This window comes from Dipodomys merriami, unplaced genomic scaffold, assembly GCF_024711535.1.
Source record: "Dipodomys merriami isolate MVZ:Mamm:240054 unplaced genomic scaffold, mDipMer1.0.p SCAF_70, whole genome shotgun sequence".
In the NCBI taxonomy this organism is placed as follows: Eukaryota; Metazoa; Chordata; class Mammalia; order Rodentia; family Heteromyidae; genus Dipodomys; species Dipodomys merriami.
In genome coordinates, this window is record NW_027206291.1 from 5,429,682 (window position 1) to 5,457,676 (window position 27,995).

Below are 27,995 nucleotides of genomic sequence, written 5' to 3' on the forward strand. Positions count from 1 at the left end.
TTAAGAATCAGAAGCTTGGGGCCTCTGGGCCAGATAGGTCCCTTCCATGCAGACCTTGTCAGGACCTACATCACTGTCCATTGTTCTAACTGCCCAAAGCTGGGAAGCAGAGGGGAGAAAGTAGCCAGAAGAGGTTAGATTTGGAACTCGTGTAATTTGTCTGAGAAGGGCCAGCCAGTAGGCAGGAGGTGGTAGGGGCAGGTGGAGGAGGGCCAGGTTGTTAGGTAGAACCTGCTCTGCTCTCTCCTGCTGGCACTGTCTTCTCCAGAATGGAAAGGAAGCAATCTCTACCATACCACCAGAGGTCAGTATTTTGACTCTGAGTGTGTGTGTGTGTGTGTGTGTGTGTGTGTGTGTGTGTGTGTGTGTGTGTGTGTGTGTGTGTGTGTGTGTGTGTGTGTGTGTGTGTGTGTGTGTGTGTGTGTGTGTGTGTACTGGGACTTGAACTCAGGGTCTTGTGCTTTTTCCGTACAAGGCTGGTGTTTTGCCATTTGAGCCGTGTCTCTACTTCTGCCTTTTTTTTTCTGGGTCCAGTCGTGGGGCCTGATCTCTGGGCCTGGGCTCTTCAGCTCAAGGCTAGCGCTCTACCACTTGAGCCACAGCGCCACTTTTGGCTTTTTTTTTTTTTTCTGCTTATGTGGTGCTGAGAAATTGAACCCAGGGCCTCAAGCATGCAAGGCAAGCGCTCTACCACTGAGCCACCTTCCCAGCCCTGCTTTTTTTTTTTTTTTTTTTGGGGGGGGGGGTCAGTCATGGGGCTTGAACTCTGGGCCTGGGCACTGTCCCTTAGCTCTTTAGCTCAAGGCAAACGCTCTACCACTTGAGCCACGGCGCCACTTCCAGTTTTCTGGTGGTTAATTGGAGATAAGAATCTCATGGACTTTCCTGCCTGGGCTGGCTTTGAACTGTGATCCTCAGAACTCAGCCTCCTGAGTAGCTAGGATTACAGACATGAGCCAATACTGCCTAGCTTTTCTTTGTTGTTGTTGTTGTTGTCAGTCTGGAGCCTTGAACTCAGCCTAGGCTCTGTCCCTAAGCTTCTTTTGCTCAAGGCTAGCACTCTGCCACTAGAGCCACAGCACCACTTCCAGCTTTCTTTTTTTTTTTTTAATAATTTATTGGAGATAAGAGTCTCGGATTTCTTACCTGGGCTGGTATCAAACAGTGACCCTTAGATCTGAGCTTCCTGAGTAGCTAGGACTATAGGTATGAGCCACCAGTGCCTGGCTTCTACTTCTGGTTTTTTTGCTGGTTAATTAAAGTTAAAACTCTCATAGATTTTCCTGCCTGGGCTGGCTTTGAACTTCCATCCTCAGATCTCAGCTTCTTGAGTAGCTAGGATTACAGGTGTTTTACAGTAAAAACCTGGCTGTTTTTACTTTTTAAAAGACCAGGAATCCTCTATGTGGCTTGGACAAAAGAAGAGTAGGAAAGCCCAAAGTGTGGGGTTGAGCCCAAAAATGCACTCCCCTGGGATTGGATGGACTCCGATTTGTTAGGAAAAAGCAAGAGGTAGAGCCTCACCTTTGGAGAAAGGTCTCCTGTTCACTGATAGGCTTTTACAAGTCAATGACTTGTCTTCTGGGGGTAGAGGTGGCTGCACCGCCAAGTCCGGTAGAAAATGGTCCTCAAAGGGCATTGGCTGCCCCTCTGAGGGCCAGAGCTCTATCTCTACGGGATGCTCATTCATCGATGACTATCTAAAATCTGGCATCTGGGTCCCTGCCGGTGATGTGTGGGCCATTTTGGGAAGTGGCTCTTTGTTCCTTTGGGGGTTGAGATCCTTTTGCCGGATGTTTTGCCAGCTCTTCTGCCAGTGTGCAGAATGATGATGACCTCTCCAAAGTCTCCTATCAGCAAAGGCCTGGCAGGAATGCAATGTCTGGGTGGCAAAGAGCTGAGACGGGTCCTTAGCAGGTGATCGCTGGCTTGCCTGGAGTGACAATGTCTTATCCTGGAAAGATCGAGATAGTCTGCTCACGGTGGTAGACCATCGTGTGGTGACAGTGGGTTGGGTTTCTGAGGGAAGAGTAGACTGTCTTCCTCCAATTAATGACAAGCTCTTGACTGAAGACGGCATGGAAGTTGCCTTTCCCTGGCACTGATGAACCTTCTTCACCAAGAAAGATGTCTTCCTAGTGTTCCTGGGTGGCTGCTCTTCAGCAGATGGGACCGGGGAATCTCTGTGGACCTTGGGAGACGTCTTCAGGATCGCACCCCGCGTGATGAGGTCTGCATAGCCCTCACGGTGGGAGAAGGCGTAGCTGGAACGCCGAGTGGGAGCCTCCCGGCGCAAATGAAGCATGCGTTCCACGGTGAAGATTTCATCCTTCGGGGCTTCCTCTTCCTGAAAGCACAGCAGGACACGGGCATCAGACTCCGGCGTGACTCTAGTCACTGGCCTCCAAGTAAGGAACCTCCAGAGCCCTCAGGGACTGGCCACCTGCTTCAGGTTTCAAGGTGAGTCAACTAGAATCTGCCCTGAAATTTGACTTGGATCTGCCAGAGTGCTTCCTTGGGACTTCACTCTAGAATAGCCTATCAGCATTCTCACCTGGGACTGAACTCTTGAGCAGCCAATCAGAATCTTTCCCAGAGTGAGTTATTTTTTTTGGGGGGGGGGTGAATTATGTTTTTTTACACGTGTATTGTTTTTTTTTTTTTTTTTTTTGGTCAGTCAGGACCTGGGTACTGTCCCTGAGCTTTTTCACTTTACCACTTTGAGCCACAGCACCACTTCTGGTTTTCTGGTGGTTAAAGAAATATGAGTCACACAGACTTTCCTGCCTGTGCTAGCTTCGAACTGTAATCCTCAATCTCAGCCTCCAGTGTAGCTAGGATTACAAGCATGAGCCACGGGCACCTGGCTAGTATTTCTTTTTCTTTCTTTCTTCCTTCCTTCCTTCCTTCCTTGCTCTCTCTCTCTCTTTCTTTCTTTTCTTTCCTTTTCTTTTTCTTTCTTTTTTTCTTTGCCAGTCCTGGGACTTGAACTCAGGCCATGGGCACTGCCCTTAACCCTCTTTTGCTCAAGGCTAGCACTCTACCACTTGGCTTTTTCTGTGTATGTGGTACTGAGCAATCAAACCCAGGGTTTCATGCATGCTAGGCAAGCACTCTGCCACTAAGCCCATTCTAAGCCCAGTACTTTCTTTTTTCATTGTGATAAAACACACATGATGTCTAGACACAGCGGTCCCTGTAACATTTAGGAGGCAGAAGCAAAAAGATCATTTGTTGGAGGCCATCCTGGACTACAAGTAAGATGCTTTCTCAATAAAGTTTGAAAAGCATGAGCTAAAACTCACCTTCTAAGTCCTGGTGAAGGGCACTGTCCAATGTCATTAAGCACATTCACATAACTGTGCAGCCATACCAACCACCCAATTCCAGAACATTCTCACCTCCCTAAACTGAAACTCTGTCCCCCCCAAAACATTCAATCTATTTGGAGACCACACTGGATGCTCATTTCTCCACCTGTGGTTGCTTAGGATTTTTATTTTTTTTATTTATTTTTTGTCAATCCTGGGGCTTGGACTTTGGGCCTGGGCACTGTCCCTAAGCTTCCTTTGCTCAAGGCTAACACTCTACCACTTGAGCCACAGCGCCACTACCGGCTTTTTCTGTTTATGTGGTACTGAAGAATCGAACCCAGGGCTTCATGCATGTAAGGCAAGCACTCTACCACTAAGCCACATTCCCAACCCCTGCTTAGGATATTTCTATGTGCTCCCAAATGCCTCCCTTTCCCTAGAGCATTTCAAGGTTGGTTCAGCCACTTAAACCCTATAATACTTGGGGAACTAATGCCAGCCAGTGAATGCAGGTTGGCTCTCCTATACCAGGATGTGTGGTCTTCCTTTAGGGAGTTTACCCCTCTGAGAGCACAGGGAACCCCTGGGGTTCCATGTCCACCTCTCTCAAAGGGAGAGCAAGGAGGAGCTGATGGGGTCCCAGGAGGCTCAAGGCACTCCAGCCATGCTTCACCTTGGGCCGCAGCTCCCTGAAATGCTGGTGGATGACGCGGAAGGCCAGGATGGGTAATGTGGTCGTGGCCATGTTCAGCAGGATCACCAGCAGATTGGACGGCTGGGTCAGCACAGTGTAGTCAGCATCTGAGAAGAGGATGAGGAACATAACAGAGACCTTGCTCCCTCCCCCCACCATGTCTCCAGACCACCACCAAACAGCATCCCCTTCCTCAGGACTTGCTGGGTGACTGTGAGCCACCTGCATGGCTTTTGCTTTTAATTCTTGCTTTGTTTTTTGTTTTGATGGTTATGGGGCTCAAAATCAGGGTTTAGGTGCGCCTTGAGCTCTTTTGTTCAGGCTAGCTCTTTACCACGTTGGGCCACAGCTCCATTTCTGATTTTTTTTTTTTTTTTGTCAATCGTGGGGCTTGAACTCTGGTCCTGAGCACTGTCCCTCAGCTCTTCAGCTCAAGGTGAGTGCTCTACCACTTGAGCCACAGCGCCACTTCCAGTTTTCTGGTGGTTAGTTGGAGATAGGAGTTTCATGGACTTTCCTGCCTAGGCTGGCTTTGAACTGAGATCCTCAGATCTCAGCCTCCTGAGTAGCTAGGATTACAGGCATGAGCCACCAGCACCAGCTTCTTTCTTTCTTTCTTTCTTTCTTTCTTTCTTTCTTTCTTTCTTTCTTTCTTTCTTTCTTTCTTTCTTTCTTTCTTTCTTTCTTTCCATTCCTGGGGCTTGAACTCAGGGCCTAGGTATTGTGCCTGAGCTTTTTGTTTGGTTGGTCGTGGGGCCTAAACTCTCGGCCTGGATGCTGTCTTTCAGTTCTTCAGCTCAAGGCTAGGTCTCTACCACTTGAGCTACAGCGCCACTTCTGGCTTTTTCTGCTTATGTGGTACTGAAGAATCAAACCCAGGACCTCGTGCATGAGAGGCAAATACTCTACCACTGAGCCACCTTCCCAGCCCCTGTCCCTGAGCTTTTTAGCACAAGGCTAGTGCTCTATCACTTGAGCCATGACTCTACTTCTGGTTTTTTGTTATTTAATTGGAGATTCAGAGTATCACAGACTTTCCTGCCTGAGCTGGCTTTGAACCACTATCCTTTAGATCTTAGCCTCCTGAATTGCTAGGATTATGGACATGAACCACCAAAGTCCAGGCTTTGCATATGGCTGTTTTGGGGTCCCTGGAGGCCACCCCTTCCCCCATACCTTCCCCTGCCTCTCCCCCCCCCCACCGTCCCTGCTGATGTGTCAGGGATGCCTGTGTTGCCTGTGTCAAGACCTCCCGGTGGGGCTCACAGAGAAATGGGAACGTTGATGGAGAGATCCTGAACAGCCACAAGCTCTGGGTGAAAAATGTCATAATTGCGTAGAAGCCAAGGCTGAGGAAAACAGCCAGGACACACAGAACGCTCCAGTATTTGATGACCAGGATGGCCTAGACAGGAAAGGGGGAAAGGATCATCCAGGGCTGGAGGATTATCTGGGTCAGGACATCGAGTTCTGGGGTCCGGGAAGGTCACCTGGGTGGCCTCCATGGCCCCTGGACATGGGGAGATGAGGTGATGGCCCTGCCTACCTCCATGATAACGGACAGCAAGCCTGAGACGGCCACAGTCACCGCGAAGGACTGGTAGTCACCAGTCACAGGCCCTGCTGTGTCTCGGCTGATCCACAGTGTCATGAAGAAGTTGATCAGGGAGGTGACCGTGCCATGGGCAATGGCTTGGAAGAAGATCCGGTAGTTGAAAAGTGCCTCTCTCTGGCCAGCCACATACAGCCGGGGCATCTCCAGGCTCTGCTCAGCACTCACATCCTAGAAAAGAGTCAGCAGGCTCTTGGGACAGGACAGGGAATGGGAGGGACCCCTAAAGGGATCTGGCCACCTCTGTAGCACAAGGTGGCATGAGTTGCAGTGAATTAAATCAAAGATGTTGCCAAGAGGCGATGGCTCACATCTGTAACCCCAGCTACTCAGGAGGCTGACATCTGAGGCCTGCAGTTCAAAGTCAGCCCAGGAAGTAATGTTCATGATACTCTTATCTCCAATCTACCCCCCCCCAAAAAAGTTAGACGTTGATCTGTGGCTCAAGTGGTAAAGCACCAGCCTTGAGCACAAAAGGACAGTGCCCAGGCCTTGAGTTCAAGCCCCAGGACTAGCACCAAAAACAAAGTTCTGATTTAAGCTGGGCACTAGTAGCTCACACCTGTAATCCTACCTACTCAGGAGGCTGAGATCTGAAGATGGCAGTCCAAAGCCAGCCCGGGCAGGAAAGTCCCCATGAGACTCTTATCTCCAATTAAGCACCAGAAAACCGGAAGTGGTGCTGTGGCTCAAGTGGTAGAGCGCTCGCCTTGAGCTGAAGAGCTGAGGGAAGGTGCCCAGGCCCAGAGTTCAAGCACCACAACTGACCCCCCCCACCAAAAAAAAGTTCTGGTTTTTCTTACCAGGCTGGCTTTGAAGCTGGATCCTCAGATCTCAGCCTCTTTTTTTTTTTTTTTTTTTGGGTCCAGTCATGGGGCCTGAACTCTGGGCCTGGGCGCTGTCCCTCAGCTCTTCAGCTCAAGGCTAGCACTCTACCACTTGAGCCACAGCGCCACTTCTGGCTTTTTTCTTTTTGCTTATGTGGTGCTGAGGAATCGAACCCAGGGCCTCAAGCATGCAAGGCAAGTGCTCTACCACTGAGCCACCTTCCCAGCCCCCAGATCTCAGCCTCTTGAGTAGCTAGGATTACAGGTATGAGCCACTAGCACCCAGCACCCTCTGACACCCCATCTGAGTCAGAGCTCAGTGAGAGCAGATACCAAGTAAGGGCACAGAGATTGTTCCTGGGCCAGGCTTCCCTGCACCCCATACCCACCATGGCGGAAGCCAGACCTCACCCCTGCTCACCTTATCAAAAAGCCCGATGTAGAAGACCAGGAGGATGGTGTAGAGCAGGTTGAAGAGAGCCAGGAACCAGCCTTCATACAGGGGCTGTGCACAGAGTCAAGACATAAAGATGGCCAGGGGCTTGAAGGCCAGGGGCCCAGGGACCCTGCCCAGCTGGCCACCAGCTGGAGGGAGGAGTCCCAGAAGGGTTAGGAGTTGCTGTAATGACCAGGGCTAAGCTAAGTCCATGCTGGGCTAAGTGGAGCTGATAAGGGCTAGAAGAGGATAAGCAGGGGACAGAAGAGAACTCTTAAGCTTTTGAGAAAATGCATCCTCTAACTGGGCAGTAAGTGGATGACTAGATCAAGAACAGCATGTAGGCGGGCACCATGGCTCACACCTGTTATCCTAGCTACTCAGGAAACTGAGCTCTGAGGATCAAGATGCAAAGCCAGCCCAGGCAGGAAAGCCTGAGAGACTCTTGTCTCCAATTAACCACCAGAAACCAGAAAACTGAAGTGGCAAAGTGGTAGAGCACTAGACTTGAGTGAAAAAGCTCAGGGACAGCGCTCAGGACAATGCTCTGAATTCAAGGCCCATGATCGGCACCAGAAGTAAAAACAAAAAAGGAGAATGTGCTTCCAAGTCTTTCTAGGGTCTCATTAGCCTAGATTTAGGGAACTTCTGATGAGTCGAGAGCTAGGAGAGACTGGCAGCTGGCTCAGCTTTCCTCCAGAATGTTTTTGTTGTTGCTATTGTTGCTCGGGGCTTTTGCGTGTGCACTGGTACTGGAGCTTGAATTCAGGGCCTCAAGCTTTCCTTTGGCTTTTTTGGCTCAAAGCTGGCCCTCTGCCACTTGAGTCACAGCTTCACTTCTGGCTTTTGGGTAGAGATAAAAATCTCATGGATTTTCCTGCCCAGGCAGGTTTGAACCACGATCCTCAGAGCTCAGTCTCCTGAGTAGCTAGGATTACAGGTGTGAGCCCCCAGCGCCCCACTCCTGCAGAATCTGAATTCACTTCAGCTGAGTGTTTCAACCCCAAACCATTTCACGTGCCTTCGAAATAATAGGTAAAAGGCTAAGGGGGGGGGGGGCTGGGAAGGTGGCTCAGTGGTAGAGCGCTTGCCTTGCATGCTCGAGGCCCTGGGTTCGATTCCTCAGCCCCACATAAGCAAAAAGAAAAAAGCCGGAAGTGGTGCTGTGGCTCAAGTGGTAGAGCGCTAGCCTTGAGCTGAAGAGCTGAGGGACAGCGCCCAGACCCAGAGTTCAGGCCCCACAACCGGACCCCCCCCCAAAAAAAAAAGGCTAAGGGGAAGAGAAGAAGCCATGAGGAGCCAGCAAGGTAAGAGCTGAGCAAGCTGTGTGCTGGAGACCACTCATAGGTTCTAACATGCTCAGTGAGAGGTGGTATTTGAAGGTAGAGATAGGCAAGTGACACACAGTTTTAGAGAATAGTTATAAATATAGAGGGTAAATGGATAAGATAGGGGCAATAGATAAATATTCTGTTGCAGGGGCTGGGAAGGTGGCTCAGTGGTAGAGCACTTGCCTTGAATGCATGAGGCCTTGGGTTTGATTCCTCAGCACTACATAAGCAGAAAAAAACAGAAGTGGTGCTGTAGCTCAAGTGGTAGAGTGCTAGCCTTGAGGTAAAGAGCTGAGGGACAGCGCCCAGGCCCAGAGTTCAGGCCCCACAACCAACAACAACAACAAAAAAGATTCTGTTGCAGAAGGTAGACAATAAAGATAGGTAAGCTATGTGTCACTGGCTCACACCTGTAATCCTTGCTGTCAGGAGGCTGAGATACATAGAGTTACAGTCCAAAGTCAGACCACAGAGGGAAAATTCCTAAGACTTCATCTCCAAAATAATCAGCAAAAATTTGGAGCTTGAAGGCATGGCACAAGTGATAGAGCACCAGTCAAGCAGGCAAGCTGAGCAAGCATGAGGCCCTAAGTTCAAATTCAGGTACTAGCTAACTATATAGAATAAGTTAAAATAAAATTATATAAATCCGGACTGGGAATGTGGCTTAGTTGTAGAGTGCTTATCTAGCCTGCATGAATTCCTGGGTTTGATTCCTCAGTACCACATAAACAGAAAATGTTGGAAGTGGTTCTGTGGCTCAAGTGGTAGAGTGCTAGCCTTGAGCAAAAGAAGCTCAGGGATAGCACCCAGGCCCTGAGTTCAAGCCCCAAGACTGGAATATATAAGGCCATACATGGTGACTCCCACTGATAATCCCAGCTAGCTGGTGAGCAGGGATTTTTTTTTTGGGGGTCCAGTCATGGGGCCTGAACTCTGGGCCTGGGCTCTGTCCCTCAGCAATTCAGCTCAAGGCTAGCGCTCTACCACTTGAGCCACAGCACCACTTCCGGCTTTTTTCTTTTTGCTTATATGGTGCTGAGGAATCGAACCCAGGACCTTGAGCATGCAAGGCATGCGCTCTACTACTGAGTCACCTTCCCAGCCCCCTGGGCAGGGATTTTAAGAGTCACAGTGCAATGCCAACTCAAGCAGAAAGTTAGATAGTAACACTCCAACAGGGGTGTATGCACCTTTAATCTCAGCTACAGGAGAGACATAGATAAGAGGATCTTGGGGGGTGGGGGGGGGAGGATGGGATGGGAAAGGGAAACAAAGGAGGAGGCAACAATGCTTGATAAGAAATGTACTCATTATCTTGCTCATGTAATTGTAACCCCTCTGTACAGTATTTTCACAATTAAAAATAAATAAGGGGCTGGGAAGGTGGCTCAGTGGTAGAGCGCATGCCTTGCATGACAGAGGCCCTGGGTTCGATTCCTCAGCACCACATAAGCAAAAAGAAAAAAGCCGAAAGTGGCGCTGTGGCTCAAGTGGTAGAGCGCTAGCCTTGAGCTGAAGAGATGAGGGACAGCGCTCAGGCCCAGAGTTCAGGCCCCATGACCGGACCCAAAAAATAAATAAATAAATAAATAAGAGGATCTTGGTCAGAGGCCAAGGTAAAGATCCTATCCAAAAGATAGCTGAAGTATGAAAGGGCTGAGGGCATAGCTAAAATGGTAGAGCACCTACCTAGCAAGAGCAAGGCTCTGAGGTCAACCCCTAGTTATGTCTAAATAAACTAAAACTGATTAATGCCAGGTGCTACTGGCTCACACCTATAATCCTAACTACTCAAGAGGCTGAGATCTGAGGATTATGGTTTGAAGTCAGCCCTGGCAGGAAAGTCCTTGAGACTCTTATCTCCAATTAACCACCGAAGTGCTGGAAGTAGAACTGTGGCTCAAGTGGTAGAGCACCAACCTTTGAGCAAAAAAAGCTCTGGAACAGTCCTGGCACAGATAAATGTAAAATAAGTTAAAAATAAAAACAAATTTAAAATAAGTTAAAATTAAAATAAGAAAATAAAAATAAAATTCCTAGACAAGTTTTTACTATATAGCCCAGGCTGACCTCGAACTCCCCATCTTCTTGCTTCTACCTCTAGAGATCAGGGATTATAGGCTTGCACCACCATGCTCAGCTGGACCCTGGAGTTCTGAGTGTACCCATGATTGCGACTAGTAACTATGGGAGAGACCAGGCAGCCTGGAGGGCTGTTCTTACTGGCATCACTCACCTGGGCAGTGAAGCCATTGTAGAAGGAGAACCAAATGTGGCCCATCATGCAAGCTGCTGTTTTGTAGAAGAAGAAGCGAAGGAACTTGGAGATTCGCATGTAGGAGAGACGTCCGTGAACCAGCAGGAGCTGCTTCAGGAAGCAGAACTGGGCCAGCACGTAGTCACTATTCTGCACTGCCTGCATACCCTCCTGACCCGCCAGCCCTACACCGATGTCAGCAGCTGCAGGGGACAGCACAGCCCGTTGACCTCTGGGCCTCCCGGGCTGGCTGCCCACAGCCTCCTCCCCATACCTGGAGCCCATCGCCACCCACTTTTGATCATGTTGACGTCATTGGCCCCGTCTCCAATGGCCAGCGTGACTGCTTGCCGGTATTTCTTCACCAGTGCCACAATCTGAGCCTTCTGCTTGGGTGTCACACGGCAGCAGACCACCACCTGGCACCTGGAGGCCAGGTCCACGAAGGCCCGCTCCCGTCGCACCTTGGGACTCTCTTGGGTATGGGAGGCCAGCGCCAGTGGGAATCTGGAATTCTGCCACATCCTGGAGAGCCCCACAGCCTGTCGGAAGTCCCTCCTCATCTGACCAGGTTCCTGCCAAGTCTTGTCCATCATCACGTTTTGGACCAGGGCCTGGGGCTCCTTGTGCCATGACAGAAGCAGCTGGTCCTGGATAGCGGGGAGAGGGAGCTGCATCATTTGGCCTGTGTCATCCTTTATTTCCTTTACTGAATATCCCTCCCTGGGGTCTTGAGACCCTGTGTAACTAACCCTCTGTCTGGGCTTGAGGCTTGACTGTGTCTCTCCCTTGCACTGGCTTCTCTGGGTCCAATCTCTTGGCATTTCTTTTGCTTTGCTTTTTTCTTTTGCTGGTCCTGGGGCTTGAACTCTGGTCCTGCATGCTGTCCCTGAGCTTTTGTACTCAAGGCTAGTGCTCTACTACTTGAGCCACAGTTTTACTTCTGGCTTTTTTTTTTTTTTTTTTTTTTTGCTAGTTAAATGGAGACAAGAGTCTCACAGACTTCCCTTCCCAGGCTGGCTTTGAACTGTGATCCTCAGATCTCAACCTCCTGAGTAGTTAGGATAACTGGCATGAACCACCAGCACCCGATTTTCTCTTGGCAGTTTTCATTTGAGATGGCAGCAATACCCCCATCCCTGGTAAGCTTAGGGCCCCCATGACCAGACCCTGTCCTCTACACCAAGGACCCCACTGTCCGCTCCAAGTCAACACTAACCAGAAAGTCCCCATTAATGACCATGGCCATGTTGATCTGGGGCAGGGACTTCAAGTTTCTCCCCGGGGACAGAAGGTTATTGTTGCTCTCCCAGTAGGTCTCCAAGATGCAGCTGTAGGATAGCAGGGGTGAGAGGTGATTCCCACCTCTCCCCTCCCACCCATGCCTCAGTTTCCCACTTGGTTGGAATAGCACTCACCCTTACCTTGAGAGTCCAGCCAGGCAAATCCAAAAATACACTGAAGATGCCCAGATGGCCTTCCAGGCCATAGACACCCCAGGTCCCTTGCACATTCCTATGCCTACTTACTTTATCTCCTGGTCCTCCAGAATGAGCGTGTTCTCCGTCAGCAGCTGGCAGGCAAAGCCAGTGTTCACAGCTGTCTCTGTAAATTAGTCCTGCTCAGAGACCTCCCAGTCCTGCCTGGTGACCACACCCACTCTGCCACCTAGACCCCACTCCACCAGCCAATCATAGCAGGGCACCTTGATCCTGACCATGGTGATTGATTCAGAACAGAGTACATCACCAGGCTGGCCAATGAGGGCTAGCCCTGAGACATTGTCTGCAGCTCAAAGTGAAAAGGCTACTCTAGGCTGGGCTACTCCAGAGGAGGTGGATTTGAAGGCTGGTCTATCAGGTAGGTCATATCTAAAGCTTGCCACCTGCTGTGCTTTCGGGGCGGGGGGGGGGGGGGGGCACCAAGTATACTGGGGTTTGAACTAGTCAGGTTCTCTACCACCTGTGCCGCACTCTCATCCTTTTTTCTGCTTTAGTATTTTTCAGAAGGATCTTGAAATTTTTGCTTCTTGTATTTTTTTTTTCCAGTTCTGGGGCTTGAACTCAGGGGCCTGGGCATTGTCCTTGAGCTTCTTTTGCTCAAGGCTAGCACTCTACCACTTGAGCCACAGCACCACTACTGGCTTTTTCTGTTTATGTGGTACTGAGGAATCAAACCCAGGGCTTCATGAATGCATGGGAAGCAAGCACTCTACCAGTAAGCCACATTCCCAGCCCCGTCTTGCATTTTTGAATGTACAGTCTTACACTCTCCCTTTGCTCAGAGTTGGCATTCTACCATTTGAGCCACACCTCTACTGCCAGCTTTTTGCTTTAATTCAAGCGAGATATGAGTATCATGGATTTGTCTCCCTGGGCTGGCTTTGAACCATGATCCTCAGATCTCAGCCTCCTGAGTAGCTAGGATTACAGGCGTACACTACCAGCACCCAACAGGCAAGCTATTTTGAACACTTAGCTCAGCTAGATCTACTGCCCACATGGAGGTTGCAAAGGGCCATCTTGCAATGCTTCTCTAAAAACAAAATACTCTCTGAGCCCTCAGCACACTGTGCATTCTCAGGAGGCACTCTGATTGTTACTGAGGCTTGGGTTTTTTGTTTTTTTTTTTTGTGCTTTCACACAAGGCTAGTGCTCTAGCACTTGAGCCACAGCTCCAATCCTAGCTTTTTGGTAATTGTAAAAAAATGTCTCACAGACTTTCCTGTCTGGGCTGGCTTAGAACCATGATCCTCAGATCTCAGCCTCCTGAGTAGCTAGGATGATAGGCGTGAGCCACCGGCCCCTGGCTTTCACTGAGGGTTTTCAGTGGCCTCTATCTCTCTTTTGAAGGGAAATGCTGGATCCACACACGTGGGAGACGTAGTCAATGGGACTTGGGACAAGGGCAATGGGGACTGGGGAACCCACCTTGCTTATCCCCTGTGAGCATCCACACTTTCACGTTTGCTTTCTTAAGACACTTGATGGCTTCTGGAACACCATCCTGGAGCTTGTCCTCAATGGCTGTGGCTCCCAGCAGCTGCAGGGCAGGGAGCGGGGGGAGACCTCGGAACTGAGCTATTAATAACAGGCTTTAAAGCCCCACCCTCAGTCCCTGTGGCCATCTGTGCACCTGGAGGTTCTGCTCCATCTTGTCGTACACCTGGTACAAGGCCTGTGCCCGGTTTTGTAGCAGGAGGCAGGCTCTGTGGTGCTGGCTCTCCCATACCTCAAAGTCTTCCTCAGACACCTCCTTGTAGGCCAGGCACAGGGTCCTCAAGGTCTGCCCTGCAAAGTCCTGGGTGGGGAAGTGGAACTGTCACTATGCCAGCTGGTCCTCCCGCCTGCTTGTTCTGTCTCTGTTGCTGCTAGGCCTTTTCTGGGACCTGGCTACCTGCACGAAACAAGTCCCTATACCTTGCTTTTCTTTATTTTATTAGTTGCCAGTCTCAGGGCTTGAACACAGGTCCTAGGCACTGTCTCTGAGCTCTTTTGCTGAAGACTGGTACTCTAAACCAGATGCCAGTGGTGCTACTTTACCAGCCCTTTTCAAAGATTTATTTTGAGCTGGGAGCTGGGAGCTCACACCTGTAAATCTTACCTATTCAGGAGGCGAGATCTGAGGATCATAGTTCAAAGCCAGACTAGGCAGGAAAGTCCATGAGACTTACTTATATATTTATTTTTATTTTGCCTGTGCTTGGGCTTGAACTCAGGTCCTGGATGCTGTCCCTGAGCTTTTGTACTAAAGGCCATTGCTGTACCACTTGAGCCACAGCTCTACCTCCAGCTGTTTTGGTGCTTAATTGGAGGTAAGAGTCTCATGAACTTTCCTTCTCGGGCAGGCTTTGAACCACAATCTTCAGATCTCAGCCTCCTGAGTATCTAGGACTACTGCGTGAGCCACTGGTACCTGGCATCCATGGGACTCATTTCCAAGGGGATAAACTTCAAGATACAAGCACCCTAGCAGGGCACCACCTCCCTAGTGTTGATGAGGGTCAGAGAACAAGAAATAGCACAGATTGGACAGCAGGGCTATTTCGGTGTCAGGATCCTCAAGTACATCTATACCTTGAGCCGCTTTCCTCACTCATCCTATAGAGTGGTTTGTGCATTTTGCTGAGCTCCTGGGCTCTGGGTCTTTATTCTAGAACCAAACACCTGCTTCTCACTAAGCAGAGCAGATCACCCTGCAGACCCCTCAGTGAAACCTTTTGGGGGGCATTCCTCAGGCTAGACATAGATGCCTCTAGCCCTGTAGATGCAGGCTAGACCAGAGGGAAGAGGTGTAGGGGTGGCCCCCATGGCAGGGGACTGAGATCAGAAAGGTGTAGCTGGCTCTTGAGGACAGAAAGACTGTGAATTACAAAGGCATCTGGAAAAGCACTGTGCCAAGGTCCCAAGGGGTCACCTAGGCCCAGGGGATGGCAAGCTAGTCACTGGGATCCTGGGGCCCCAAGGAGAGGCCAAAGGACAGAGGCTAACAAGAGAAAGAAAGAGCTCAGCTTCAGGAACTGTGGCTTATGCCTATAATCCTAGATACTCAGGCTGAGATCTGAGGACTGCAGTTCTAAGCCAGCCCAGGCAAGAAAGTCCATGAGACACTGATCTCCAATTAACTATCAAAACAACCAGAAGTGGGACTGGGAAGGTGTCTCAGTGGTAGAGTGCTTGCCTTGCATGCATGAGGCCCTGGGTTCAATTCCTCAGTACCACATAAACAGAAAAGCTGGAAGTGGTGCTGTGGCTCAAGTGGCAGAGTGCTAGCCTTGAGGGAAAGAGCTGAGGGACAGTGCCCAGGCCCAGAGTTCAGGCCCCATGACCAGGGGGAAAAAAAAACCAACCAGAAGTAGAGCTGGAGCTCAAATGGTAAAAGAAGCTCAGGGGATAGCATTCAGGTTGTGAGTTCAAGCCTCAAGACCAGCATACAAGCAAAGGTTGAGTTGAGGAATCTCAGCTTTACCTGCAAAGAAGAAAGACTGAGCAAGGAAGGGATGAGTGTCTCCTAGAACCCAGGATTGTCTGGGAGACTGCGCTGGGGTTGCGGGGGGAGGGGGGATATCCAAAGTCAAGGTCCAATCCACTCATAAGGTTTTTGTTGTTTTTGGTGTTGTTGTTGTTTTGGTTGGTCATGGGGCTTGAACTGAGGGCCTGGATGCTGTCCCTGAGCTTTTTTGCTCAAGGTTAACACTCTACCACTTTGAGCACAGTGCCACTTCCAGTTTTCTGGTGGAGATAAGAGTCTCATGGACTTTCCTGCCCAGCTGGCTTCAAGCTGCAATCTTCAGATCTCAGCCTCCTGAGTAGCTAGAATTACAGGTGTGAGCCACCAGTGCCTGGCTCACAAGGCAATTAGAGAAAGATGCCCTGAGTAGGTATACCTTGGAGTTCAGCCCCCACCCAGCCTCTGCAGATAGATGGGAGGTAGGAGGGAAGAAATGCTTTGTACAGTGCCCAGGACCTGACCAACTGTACACGGCTGCCCTAAGGGCCTACTACCATTCTTTATATGTGCTATTTATCTTTCTTCTTCCTATTGTACCCAAACACCAGCAGCAGCAGCAGCAACTTTTCTCCCAGCCAAGACTCACAGCCAAGATTTCCTCTGTGGTCTCCTCCATTTCACCCCTCTTGTACAAGCGCTCCAAGATGACTGTGTCGGCACCCTTGGTGTAGAGGCAGATGGAACCCTCGGGGTTCCTGACTGTGGGAAGATAGAGAGACTTGGCTGGCACACACATTCCCCTGTCAGGCCTCCCAGCTGGGGGTGGGGAGTGGTGGTGCCCACCCAGCACAGACATCCGCTTGCGATCGCTGGTGAAGTCCATCATGGCGAGCACCTGGTAGACACGCTCCTCTCCCAGCTCCAGCACCGTGACAGTGTCCTGAGTGCGGGACCTGAACACGTAGCCCAAGTTCCTGGCCGCAGTAACCAGCACCTCCTCATCAGGGGAAGCTGCCTGGTACAACAATTGGTCTGGCATGGGAAGGGACAGGCAGGGAAGTGGGGAAGGAAGCAAGAATTCACCCCCTTGTGCCCTCCAGGCTTGCTGATACAGACTCTTCTTTTTATGCCTTTCCTGGGGCTTGAACTCAGGGTTGGATGCTGTCCCTGAGATTTTTTTGCTCAAGGCTAGCACTCTTATCCCTTGAGCCACAGCTCCACGTCCAGCATTTTCAATAGTAATTGGAGCTAAGAGTCTCACAGACTTTCCTGCTTGGGCTGGCTTTGAACCTTGATCCTCAGATCTCTGCCCCCTGTGTAGCTAGGATGACAGGCGTGAGCGAACAGCTCTGAGCCATCTTCTTTTGGCTCCAGGCCAGCATGGCTTGGGCAGCCTGGGATGAGGTGCTGGGCACAGACAGGCCACAACAAGAACCTGGGAGGAGGCTGGGCTGGGGTCAGGGATTTGGTGGGAGTCCCCCAGGCCCGAGTCGTCACAGGCTGGATCTGCACTCACTGTCTTCTTCCTGGGCCATCACCGTGTGGCAGATGGCGAGCAGGCGCCAGAACTCCTGCACCATTCCGTCCTGTCTGTGCCGCACTGTGTGTAGTAGCTGCTTGTTGTAGTAAAGGAGTTTTCCATCTGCAAATTCATTCCACATGTAGGGCATCTCCTGGGTGAGGGGCAGTGGACAGGGACAGGACAGGTTGCCTCTAAGTGGGTCCCTGCCCATCCCCCTACCTGCCAGAAGGGCAAGGCCAGAGGCTTACCTGACGGGGGGTCCCATCCTCATCATCTGGACCTAAGAAAACAAATATTTCAGAGCTGGGTGCTGACGGCTCGGCCTGTAATCCTCGCTACTCAAGAAGGCTGAAATCTGAAGTTCACAGTTCAAAGCCAGCCCAGGCAGGGAAAGCCTATGAGACTCTAATCTCCAATGAACCAACAAAAAGCTGGAAGTGGAGCTATGCTCAAGTGGTAGAGCACTAGCCTTGTGCAAAAATGCTCAAGGACTGCATCCAGGTCATGAGTTCAAGCCCCAGGACTGGCACCAAAAAAAAAGAAAAAGAATTCTTCAGAACTTTGCTGCCTGGGAGCCCATACTCAGGGTCCCACAGCCTGTTCCCCCTCCCCCAAAGCTTAGCCTCCCTCCAAGGGGGTACCCAGTGTCACCAGTCAAACCTGGAGCCCTATGGCCCTGATCTGTGGTTGAAGTTGAAGACCCTTGTAACCCTTGATCTTGGGCACCCAGCCCCTGAATCAGGTATTGGGGGACCCTCCCTCCACAGAAAGGAGCAGGGGAGAGCAGAAGGGGGGCCAGGCATCCCCACCATAGATGTGGCCGTTGATACAGCATTTTTTGAAGGTCAGGACATTCTGTGTGAGCGTGCCCGTCTTGTCTGAGAAGATATATTGCACTTGGCCCAGCTGGTCGTTGAGGCTGGTGCTACGGGCCTTGGCGGGCATGGCCAGCGGCTGGTAGTACATCCCCGTATCCCAGTTGATGAATAGGCTGTGGCCCAGGTAGATGAATTCCGTTCTGCAAATTCATGGCCCGTCACATTCCTACCTGTCCCGCCCTGTCGACCATCTCAGGAGGCCTCCATTTATCCCATCTGAGAAACGGGCACAGTCCTGGCCAAGCACATGACTCACATGATAAACAAAGACATGGGCACCACGGTGCTGAGCAGAATGAGGAAGCTCCAGAAGATCAAGAAGGACTCCAGAATCTCCGTCCTCGTGTGCTTGACAGGCAGATAGTGGTGCTTCCATTTGAAGTCTTTGATCATGCAACTGAAGCCCAGGGTCAAGGCCAAGGAGATGGCCACCAGAGACAGAAAGATCTAGAAGGTGGGCATTGAGATAAGGAGGCATGGGAGAGCCTGAAAGGGTCCCGAGAACCTCAGAGATTTGTCAGTGGGGACATGTAAAAGGACAAAGTTTGAGAGAAGATAATCCTCAGATCTGGCAGGAGAATGGGAACAGATAGCGGAGAACAAAGATGGGTCAGGAAGGGACCAGAGGAGGGATACTCCCAGAGCTTTTGCCTGGATTTTGTGGCTGATTTAATTTTTACTAGAGTGACACATAAAAATCACAAAGGTGCTGGTGGCTCATGCCTGTAATCCTAGCTACTCAAGAAGGCTGAGGGCTGGAAAGGTGGCTCAGTGGTAGAGCGCTTGCCTTGCATGCCTGAGGCCCTGGGTTCGATTCCTCAGCACCACATAAGCAAAAAGAAAAAAGCCGGAAGTGGCGCTGTGGCTCAAGTGGTAGAGTGCTAGCCTTGAGCTGAAGAGCTGAGGGACAGCGCCCAGGCCCAGAGTTCAGGCCCCATGACCGGACCAAAAAAAAAAAAAAGAAGGCTGAGATCTGAGGATCTAAGCCAGCTGGGGAAGGAATATCTATGAGAAACTTATCTCCAATCAACCACTAAAAAGCTGGAAGTGGGGCTGGGAAGGTGGCTCAGTGGTAGAGTTTTTGCCTTGCTTGCATGAAGCCCTGGGTTCCATTCCTTAGTACCATAATCAGAAAAAGCTGGAAGTGGCACTGTGGCTCAAGTGGTAAGAGTGCTAGCCTTAAGCTGATGAGCAGAAGTACAATGCTCAGGCCCAGAGTTCAAGCCCCATGACTGACCAAATAAAAAGCTAGAAGTGGATCTGTGGTTCAAGTGTTAGTATGCTAGCCTTCAGTGAAAAAAGCTCAAGGACAGTGCTCAGGCCCTGAGTTCAAGCTTCAGTATCAGCACAAAAATAAATTATGAAGATAGTTATGAAAAGACTTATAGATGGTTCCCTTTCATTGCAGGTAATAGGTGAGGTTGTTTTTTTTTTATATATAGATTTGGAAAATGTCTAGAACAAATTTTATTTCATGAAACTTTTTTTTCTGGTAATTCTGTGAAGAGAATCCAGAGCGACTCACATGCTAAGCAAACACAGTACGACTAAGCTAGAGCCCCATGCCAATTTTTATTTTTTATTTATTTTTATTTATTTTATTTATATTTTTTGTTGGTCATGGGTCTTGAACTCTGGGCCTGGGTGCTGTCCTTGAACTTTTCAGCTCAAGGTGAGAGCTCTACCACTTGAGCCACAGTGCCACTTCCAGTTTTCTGGTGCTTAATTGAAGAGTCTTATAGACTTTACTGCCTGGGCTGGCTTTGAACCACAATCCTCAGATCTCAGCCTCCTGAGTTGCTAGGATTACAGGCATGAGCCACCAGTGCCTGGCTATTTTTAAACATTACTTAAACAAAGATTCTCTGTCAACAAAGACTTGCTCTTGGGATAAACCTGGTCATTGTATGAGGAAGGAAACCAAGGAACAGAAGATAGCAACTCCAGGTTTCTATCAGTAGGGGAGGGGTCTTCCTCTAGACTTCCCAATGTCTCCCCACAAAAGCTCTGGTTGGCAGCTCACCAGGACCACCAGCTTGTTCATGAGGAGATCTAGCTTGGTCCTCTTCAAGTGGATCTTGCCACAGTTCTGCATGATCTTTGTGTCAACACCTGCAAGATTTATAGCCATCCAGCCAACCATTCCCCATCCATCTGCCTGCTCATCCATTCTCCATCCACTTAACCATCTACTACCATCTATCCACCCTCCATCCATCTACCCAACCACCCATCCCCCAGCCATCTATCCATTTATTCATCTATCCACCCATCCATCCAACTTTCTATCCCCCAGCCATCCACTCCCACCCATCCACATAGCCATCCTTCAGCAGTTCATCCACTTATCCATCCATACATCCATTCATTTACCCACCCATCTACTTATTCACTCATTTTTCTGGCCTTCCACCCACCTCATCCGTCCACTCACCCATCTACTCACCCACCACTCATCCATCCATCCATCCATCCATCCATCCATCCTCCATACACCCTGACCACATATCCACCTGTGTACTCACTCATCTGTTCATTCACTCTCCCCACCTCCATCCATCCACTCATCCACTCATCATTCATCCAGCCATTCATCCATCCACCCAATCATCCAGCAGCCTTCCAACTTCAGGGTCTGGACCTGGGCGCTGTCCCTCAGCTCTTCAGCTCAAGGCTAACTGTCTACCACTTGAGCCACAGCGCCACTTCTGGCTTTTTTCTTTCTGCTTATGTGGTGCTGAGGAATCGAACCCAGGGCCTCATGCATGCAAGGCAAGCGCTCTACCACAGAGCCACCTTCCCAGCCCAGAGCTCCATATTTTCTAATCCATGTTCCTTCTTACGGAGAAGCCAAACCACAGGAGCCCACATCTCTCCACGGGTCCATCACGGTCGTGCCTAGCCCTGTTCCTTGCACTCCACCCCCCTTGGCTGTCACATGCTGCTGTACCAGCATAGATGACCAGGCCATAGCAGGCGTCAGTGTTGCGGATCTTGCTGCCACGCAGGAGCAGGTTCCCAATGTCCAGGGGATATTTCCTGTGGTTCCACTCCAAGCTCCCCACAAACTGGTGCATCTGGCTGTTGGGGTCCTCACACCTCACAGTGCCTGTGGACACATGGCAGTCAGCAGTGGGGGGGTGGCAAACCTGCACCCCTGATCCCAGCTACAGACTCTGCCACGCCTTTCCAACTGAAGTAGGGGGAATGCTCCCACCACCGTCCGGCTCCAATCACCCTCACAGACCCTGGGGTGTCCTCGGGTACCTATGGGCATTTCCCCTAGAACACTCCAAGACTTGTTTCATGGCCTCATGGACTTTGCACACATATCCCAACATCCCTGACTTAAGAAACAGTAACCCTTCTGTACATTACCTTTATAATAGCAGTTTTACACACACACACACACACACACACACACACACACACACACACACACACACACACACACACACACACAGGGCACAAAAAAGCTACTAGACCTTACAGGGTGGCAAATACACCCAATTCTGGCTGGGCACTAGGCCCCACATAATACCTACCACCATTATCAAAGCCATAGGAGGGGCAGAGGCCCAGATGTGTGCATAGGACTCTCTTTTCCCACTCACCCTGGAAGGACGCCATCTTTGTAGCACTGGTCAGTTCTTGATGGGTGACTGTCAAGGCCTGTCTGAACTTCAAGTTGGTCTCCCTGGTAACAAGGAAAGGCAGGAAAGTACAGAAGGTGATGAAAAGATGGCTAACACCCTGGGGTGAAGAGCCACACCTTCTCTCAGAGATAGTGAACACATTTGCTGTGCTTCTACCCTGTTCCAGATGTAGACTAGAAGGCTGAGGCCCAGAGAGGATTTGCCAGAGATCATACAGCACAAAAGGCCCAGGTCAGGGCCTAAGCTAGCAGATACTGTGGTGGCCGGAAGGCAGATCTCCTCCTCTGGAGTGGGGCCTCCTGTATTTTATGCCCCTGTTGGCTGGGAAAGCCTGTTCTGTGCCCACATAAACGTTCACGGGAAAGCTGGAGACAGGAGTCAGCTGATCGGTGTCTTTCTTCTGTTTTTCTGGCTTCCCTTAGGGATGCTGCAGCCTCTTTTCTTTCTTTTTTATGTGATGATGATGTGTGTGTGTGCATGTGTCAATCCTGGGGCTTGAACTCAGGGCCTGCAACTGTTGCTGAGCTTTTATGCTCAAAGCCAGCTCTCTACCATTTGAGCCACAGCTCCATGTTTAGCCTTTTCTTTTTATTTTTGGTCAGTCATGAGGCCTGAACTCAGGGCCTGGGTGCTGTCTCTGAGCTCTTTTGCTCAAGGCTAGCACTCTACCACTTGAGCCACAGCTTCACTTCTGATTTTCTGGTAGATAATTGGACAGAAGGGTCTCACTGACTCTCCTGCCCCGGCTGGCTTTGAACTGTGCCCCCCAGATCTCAGCTTCCTGAGTAGCTCCAATTATAGGCGTGAGCCACCGCATCCTGCTGATATTACAGTTTCTCACCCATCAATGTCAGCTGTCTCCACGTAGCACAAGCTGCTGGGCTCTGTGCTGGCTAGCAAGAGCAAGTCGGCCTGGTATGGGACAGGAAGGAGACTGGACTGTAGGGGATGGCGGATGGGCTGAGGAGCCTCTCCTAGAGCACTTATAGGAGGTAACACTTACTCACCGGTACTATGCTGTCCTTTCTCAGACACACCACGTCTCCCACTTGTATGTGTTTCCACTTTCTCCAAGTGAAGCTGCAGGGAGGGGGGGTGTGAGAGGGCTCCGACTCCTTCCCAGGCCTAGTCTCTGAGCCCTGCGCAAGGCCCTCTCTGCTCAGCAGCTGCCTCCCCAAGGACACTTTCCATGAGTTCTTCTTCTCTCTGCCCAGTGACTTCCAGGGTCCCTTATCCAAGTGTTTCCCCGCCTTCCCTTGCCCTCCCCTGAGCCCAGGTAACTGATATTTTTTGTCATGATCCCAGTGGTCAGGTAGACATTAGGTGCCTAATAAATGCAGGCCCTCCAGGTGCCAGTGACTCACATCTGTAATCCTAGCTACTCAGGATGCTGAAATCTGAGGATTGCAGTCCAAAGCCAGCCCCTGCAGAAAAGTCTGTGAGATTATCTCCAAACAATTGTAGAAAAAGCCAGAAGTAGCTTGCTCTGTGGCTCAAGGGGTAGAGTGCTAGCCTTGAACAAAAGGAGCCCGGGGACAGTACCTAGGCCCAGAGTTCAAGCTCCAGGACTGGCAAAAAAAAAAAAAAAAAAAAAAATACAGGCCTGAAACTCGATCTGGAGCACAGAAGGTACCAACCATTCTGTTGGCACCCTGTCCACTATAACTACATCCTGGCCAACATGTCCAGGATGGTCCTCCATGGCCACCTCCAGCCTCACCTCTTTCCACTCAGGATCTGGCACGGCCTGTTGTTGATGGCATGGTCACTCCTGTGCCGCCCCTGGACCAACAGGATGGGATCAGAGAGGTGGTCCTGCCCCTCTCACTGTCCCTACCTTGCTTGCCCAGGTAACTGGCCAGCCCCTGCCAGCCAGGGCCACCCAACACTGTCCGGGGTTCCCAGGATGAGGCTTCCAGGCCAAACACTGGGGGCCACCACGGCCGATGGCTGATAGGACAGAGGATCCTGCACACCAGGATGCAGGACAAGGATAGCAGAGCCCAACATAGCCACCAAGGCCATCATTCTCAGACTCATGACCAATACATTAAGGCCAACAATGGTGGGACCAGGACTCTGGACCCCCCCCACCATGATCTCACATCCCCAGTGTCACCCTAACTTACAACATCATCCACCAAGTCTCGAGTAGCCCGGATAAGGAAGAGGCAGACTAATGGTGCAAAGAGGGTAAACCAAGGCAGCGTGGAGATCTCCGGGATGCCCTGCAGGGTTGGGAAGGTCGTGTCAGTCACTTCCTGCCTTCCTGCCCTGTGGTCCACTCTCCTTCCATCGCTACTCCTGTAGCCCTCTTTCTCTGGCCACTCTTCAGGTCTGGGTTCCATCGTGGTCCTCTCGTCCAAGCACCCCAGACCACACAGTCTCTTTCCAGACCTAGTCCATTGGTTCCTTGTGTAGACTAAATCAATTATCCAGCAAAAAGTCGGAAGTGGGGGTGTGGCTCAAGTGGTCAGTAGAGCCCCAGCCTTGAGCAAAAAAGCTAAAAGACAATACACACACACACACACACACACACACACACACACACACACACACACACATCACTGGCAACCACTAAACAACAAACAAATAAAACCAAGGCCAGGCACTCTAATCCTACCTACTCAGGAAGCTGAGATCATGGTTCAAAGACAACCCAGTCAAGAAATTCTAAGCCTGGTCACTGTCCCTCAGCTCTTCAGCTCAAGGCTAGCACTCTACCACTTGAGCCACAGTGCCACTTCCAGATTTTTGGTGGTTAATTAGAGATAAGAGTCTCATGGACTTTCTCGCCCAGGTTGGCTTTGAGCCACGATCCTCAGATCTCAGCCTCCTGAGTAGCTAGGATCAAAGGCATAAGCCACCGGCACCAGGCTCCATGAGACTCTTATCTCTACCCCAAAACCAGAAGTGATGCTGTGACTCAGTGTGGTAGACTGCTAGCCTTGAGCACAAAAGTTCAGAGACAGCACCCAGCCCTTAAGTTCAAGCCCCAGTACTGACAAAAAATAAAAATAAAACCATAAAAGAGGGCAGAATCAAAATGCTGAGCAGGTAGGGGGCTCCAGGAGAGGAAGACAGGGTCCTGGCTAGATGACTGCCCTCCACACACACCATGAGTCCCTGCTGTTCAGAAGCCAGGAATGGCCTGGTAGGTTCTGAAAAACCATCAGGACCCCTGGCTCCCCCAGTCTGAGGCCAGCCACATGGGCACAGAGGCTAAGGGTGTTGTGTGGCCAAGAAATCCCACCTGGAGGGAGGTGGCTGTCTTCTCCCCCTTCACTATTCAGCTTCTCCTCCTGTATGCCAGGCACACACGAAGCGGGAAGGCAGTGTGAGGGAGAAGTCAGATATTAATTGGCTCATCATACTGTAAACAGCCAGAGTGCTCCGGTGGACTTCTGGAGGAGTCAGCCCTGCACCCTGCCTCACCTGCAGGATAATGATGAGGAGGAAGTAGAGGTTGGACACGCGGTGGAACTGCTCATACAAGTTCAGTGGCAGGAAGGAGAAGAAATTATACTTGGCTGTGTGGATGGCGTTGGTCTAGAAGGAGAACATCAGTCAGTGAATGGGGTGCTACCCAGGCCTAAGGGTTCTTGGGGTCAGTCACCCCATCCCTGCCTTGCCAGAGTGGCCACAGACAGCATTAAGGAAGCATCCACTGAACCAGTGTTTCCAGAGTGTCTGCTGGGTCAGCATTAATTAAATTGTGTCAACAATATTGCCCAAAATGAAAGACTAGCTGGACACAGTGACGCAGTGGCTCACAGCTGTAATTCTAGCTGCTCAGGAGGCCAAAATATGAGGATCAAGATGCAAAGCAAACTGGGGCAGGAAAGTCCATGGAACTCTTATCTCCAATTAACATCCCCCCTCAAAAAAAAGCTGGAAGTGGAGCTTTGGCTCAAGTGGTAGAGCACCAGCTTTGAGCAAAGGTATAGTACCCTGGCACTGAGTTCAAGCCTCAGTACCAGCACTAAAAAAAAAAAAGTGAGACTCCTCTCTCGAGATTCTAGAGAGGACTGTGACACTGTGTGCTGGTAGAGTTGTGTATTAATTTACTTTAATGCCCATGGGTAAAGTTTTTTTAAAAAGTCATGATTTGATAAGAACAGCACTACTTTCTCAGGATCACAATGAAAATAACAAGCAGCCAGGCACCAGTGGCTCACATCTGTAAACCTAGCTACTCAGGAGGCTGAGATCCAAAACCACCCCAGGCAGGAAAGCCATGAGACTCTTATCTCCAATTAACTACCAGAAAACTGGAAGTAGAGCTGTGGCTCAAAGTGGTAGAGAGCTACCCCGGAGCAGAAGAGTTCAGAGACAGCACCCAGTCCTTGAATTCAAGCCCCATTACCAAAAAGAAAAAAGTTCAAGGACAGTACCCAGGCTCTGAGTGAGTGCACGTGCACGTGCACGCACACACACACACACACACATACAAGTAATGTGACAAGCAAGACTCTTAGTCTGAAAACAAACTCTCCCAATGGGGAGATCCTGGCAGCCCACCAGGGGATAGTAGGAGATAAAGAGACCTTATTGAATAGAGAGGATGGGGCCTGGGCTCTATCAGGGTGGTAGTCTCCCTGCCCACCTTGTACTTTTTCTTCTGCCAGCACAGGAACTTCTTGAACTTGGTGTGAAAGTCCCAGTTGTTGGCCTTCACCTCCCAGGTGAATGCTGCAGTGGGAGAAAGTTAAGCATTTCTAAAGCAGACAAACACCCTAACAAAGCCCTAGAGGATAACTAATATGCTCCCAGGAGCGCTGGATGCTGGGGATGTCCAAGGAGCTCAGCAACAAACAGGAGGGAGTGAGGGCCACACTAGGGGCCCATCTCAGTCCCTGCACTGTGCTCCAAAGGCACTGGCACACATGGATCTCAAGAGTGACTCTTCCACTAGAGAACAGGTACTGGGAGAACCACTGACATCCACTGATTTTACAGACCAGGTAAACTGTGGCCTGGCATCATGCTCAGCTAGGGCAACCTCCTTTCATCAATAAGAGGGTTTGTAATCCAATCAACAGCCCCAAACAAGGTTGATAGTGCCTGACATCTCTTTGTCCCCTCTCTTCCCACCTCCCTCCCCGTCCCCCAACCCTGATTCAGCATGGAACCTGTGTTCTCGTTGTCTTCCACATCTTCACAGTCATTACCAGGGTCTATGCTGATGGGGCTGTTGGGGGAGAAGACTCAGAGTCAAGGTCACACTGTAGTCCCAGCCCTTGCTGGATGTTATCCATTAGTCTGCTTTTAAGAAAGTCAGAACAGGGGCTGGGAATGTGGCCTAGTGATAAGAGTGCTTGCCTAGCGTGCATGAAACCCTGGGTACGATTCCTCAGTACCACATACACAGAAGTAGTGCTACGGCTCAAGTGGTAGAGTGCTAGCTTTGAGCTGAAGAGCTCAGGGACAGTTCTCACACCCAGAGATCAAGCCCCATGACAGACAAAAAAAAGAAAAAGAAAAAAAAAGAAAGAAAGAAAAGAAAAAAAAAAAGAAGCAGCTCAGAACCTATAGGGTACCTGTGGCTCACCCCTGAGGAGACTACTGAGGAGGCAAAGATCTGAGGATTGTGGCTCAAAGCCTGCCCCGATGGGAAAGTCTGTGAGACTCTAAATCTCCATTTAGCTACCAAAAAACCAGAAGTACAACTGTGGCTCAAATGGTAGAGGACCTTGAGCAAAAACACAAAGCAAGTGGCTGGGAATGTGGCTTAGTGGTAGAGTGATTGCCTAGCATGCATGAAGCCCTGGGTTCAATTCCTCAGTGCCACACAAACAAAAAAGGCCTGAAATGGTGCTGTGGCTCAAGTGGTAGAGCGCTAGCCTTAAGCACAGAGAGGCTCAGGGACAGAGCCCAGGTCCTGAGTTCAAAACAGCAAACAACAATAAAAAATAAAGCAGGAGGAAGCCCTGGTACTGGTGCTAAATAAACAAATAATAAATGTCATCTCCCCCAGACATGGGTATCCATCTGCAGTCTTTACCTGGGCTATGAAGGTCCAGACGTTAGCTAAGTGTTCTCTCAGGAACCACCTCAGATCCAAGCAGTTCCAAATTCATCCACCACTCTGGGTTGGTCTTACCTCCCCCACTACCATCATTTAGCCATGGCCCGTGGCCCATGGCCCAGCCCTCTTGCCTCTTACTGATGACCTCTATCACCGCCTCCAGTCATCTCACTGACTCTCCTGTCCCATTTAAGAGTTCAATCCATGTGTGCTGACTGACCAAACAGGGCCTAAGGTTATAGGCTTTATCAGAGCAATGTATCTAAAGAGTGTCCACCACTAAGAGGTCTGGGCTTAGAGTTGCTGGAAGAGGATTCTGCCAGATACAGTCACCCTCAGAGGAGTGGGGATTTACAACAAGCCACTAACAGATTCAGGAATCTCCGGGGGGGGGGGGGGGGGGGCTTGATCCAACCCCATGAAGCCATACAAATCACCCTTAAATGGGAGAAGCTCCCCAAATGACCCCCACCCCCTACCTCATCAG

General features: G+C 50.3%; 1 protein-coding gene across 1 annotated transcript; it reads right to left on the bottom strand.

Annotated features, from left to right (window-relative positions):
• Atp8b3 (ATPase phospholipid transporting 8B3) lies at positions 1-27,992 on the bottom strand. Its single transcript, XM_070008071.1, has 30 exons — positions 27,988-27,992; positions 26,613-26,671; positions 26,087-26,172; positions 24,916-25,029; positions 23,610-23,708; positions 23,201-23,262; positions 22,488-22,560; positions 22,322-22,392; positions 21,439-21,521; positions 20,775-20,933; positions 19,848-19,936; positions 18,081-18,271; positions 17,756-17,964; positions 17,195-17,226; positions 16,941-17,097; positions 16,268-16,456; positions 16,071-16,183; positions 13,610-13,774; positions 13,405-13,516; positions 12,004-12,079; positions 11,694-11,805; positions 10,770-11,124; positions 10,454-10,677; positions 6,869-6,952; positions 5,555-5,791; positions 5,275-5,413; positions 3,988-4,115; positions 3,306-3,308; positions 2,174-2,347; positions 1-99 (listed from the first exon to the last, which is right to left on the bottom strand). The coding sequence occupies exons 1-30, from the start codon at positions 27,990-27,992 to the stop codon at positions 1-3; spliced, it is 3,699 nt and encodes a 1,232-aa protein (XP_069864172.1).
• Positions 27,993-27,995: the final 3 nt, after the last annotated feature.

What these genes read in the sequence shown, in the direction of transcription:
- Atp8b3 (XM_070008071.1), bottom strand. An exon ending in GAAAGGACAGCATAGTACCG is followed by an intron (nt 22,393 to 22,487) that starts GTGAGTAAGTGT and finishes GTCCCATACCAG; the next exon opens with GCCGACTTGCTCTTGCTAGC. An exon ending in TATCAACGGCCACATCTATG is followed by an intron (nt 17,227 to 17,755) that starts GTGGGGATGCCT and finishes TTGTTTTCTTAG; the next exon opens with GTCCAGATGATGAGGATGGG.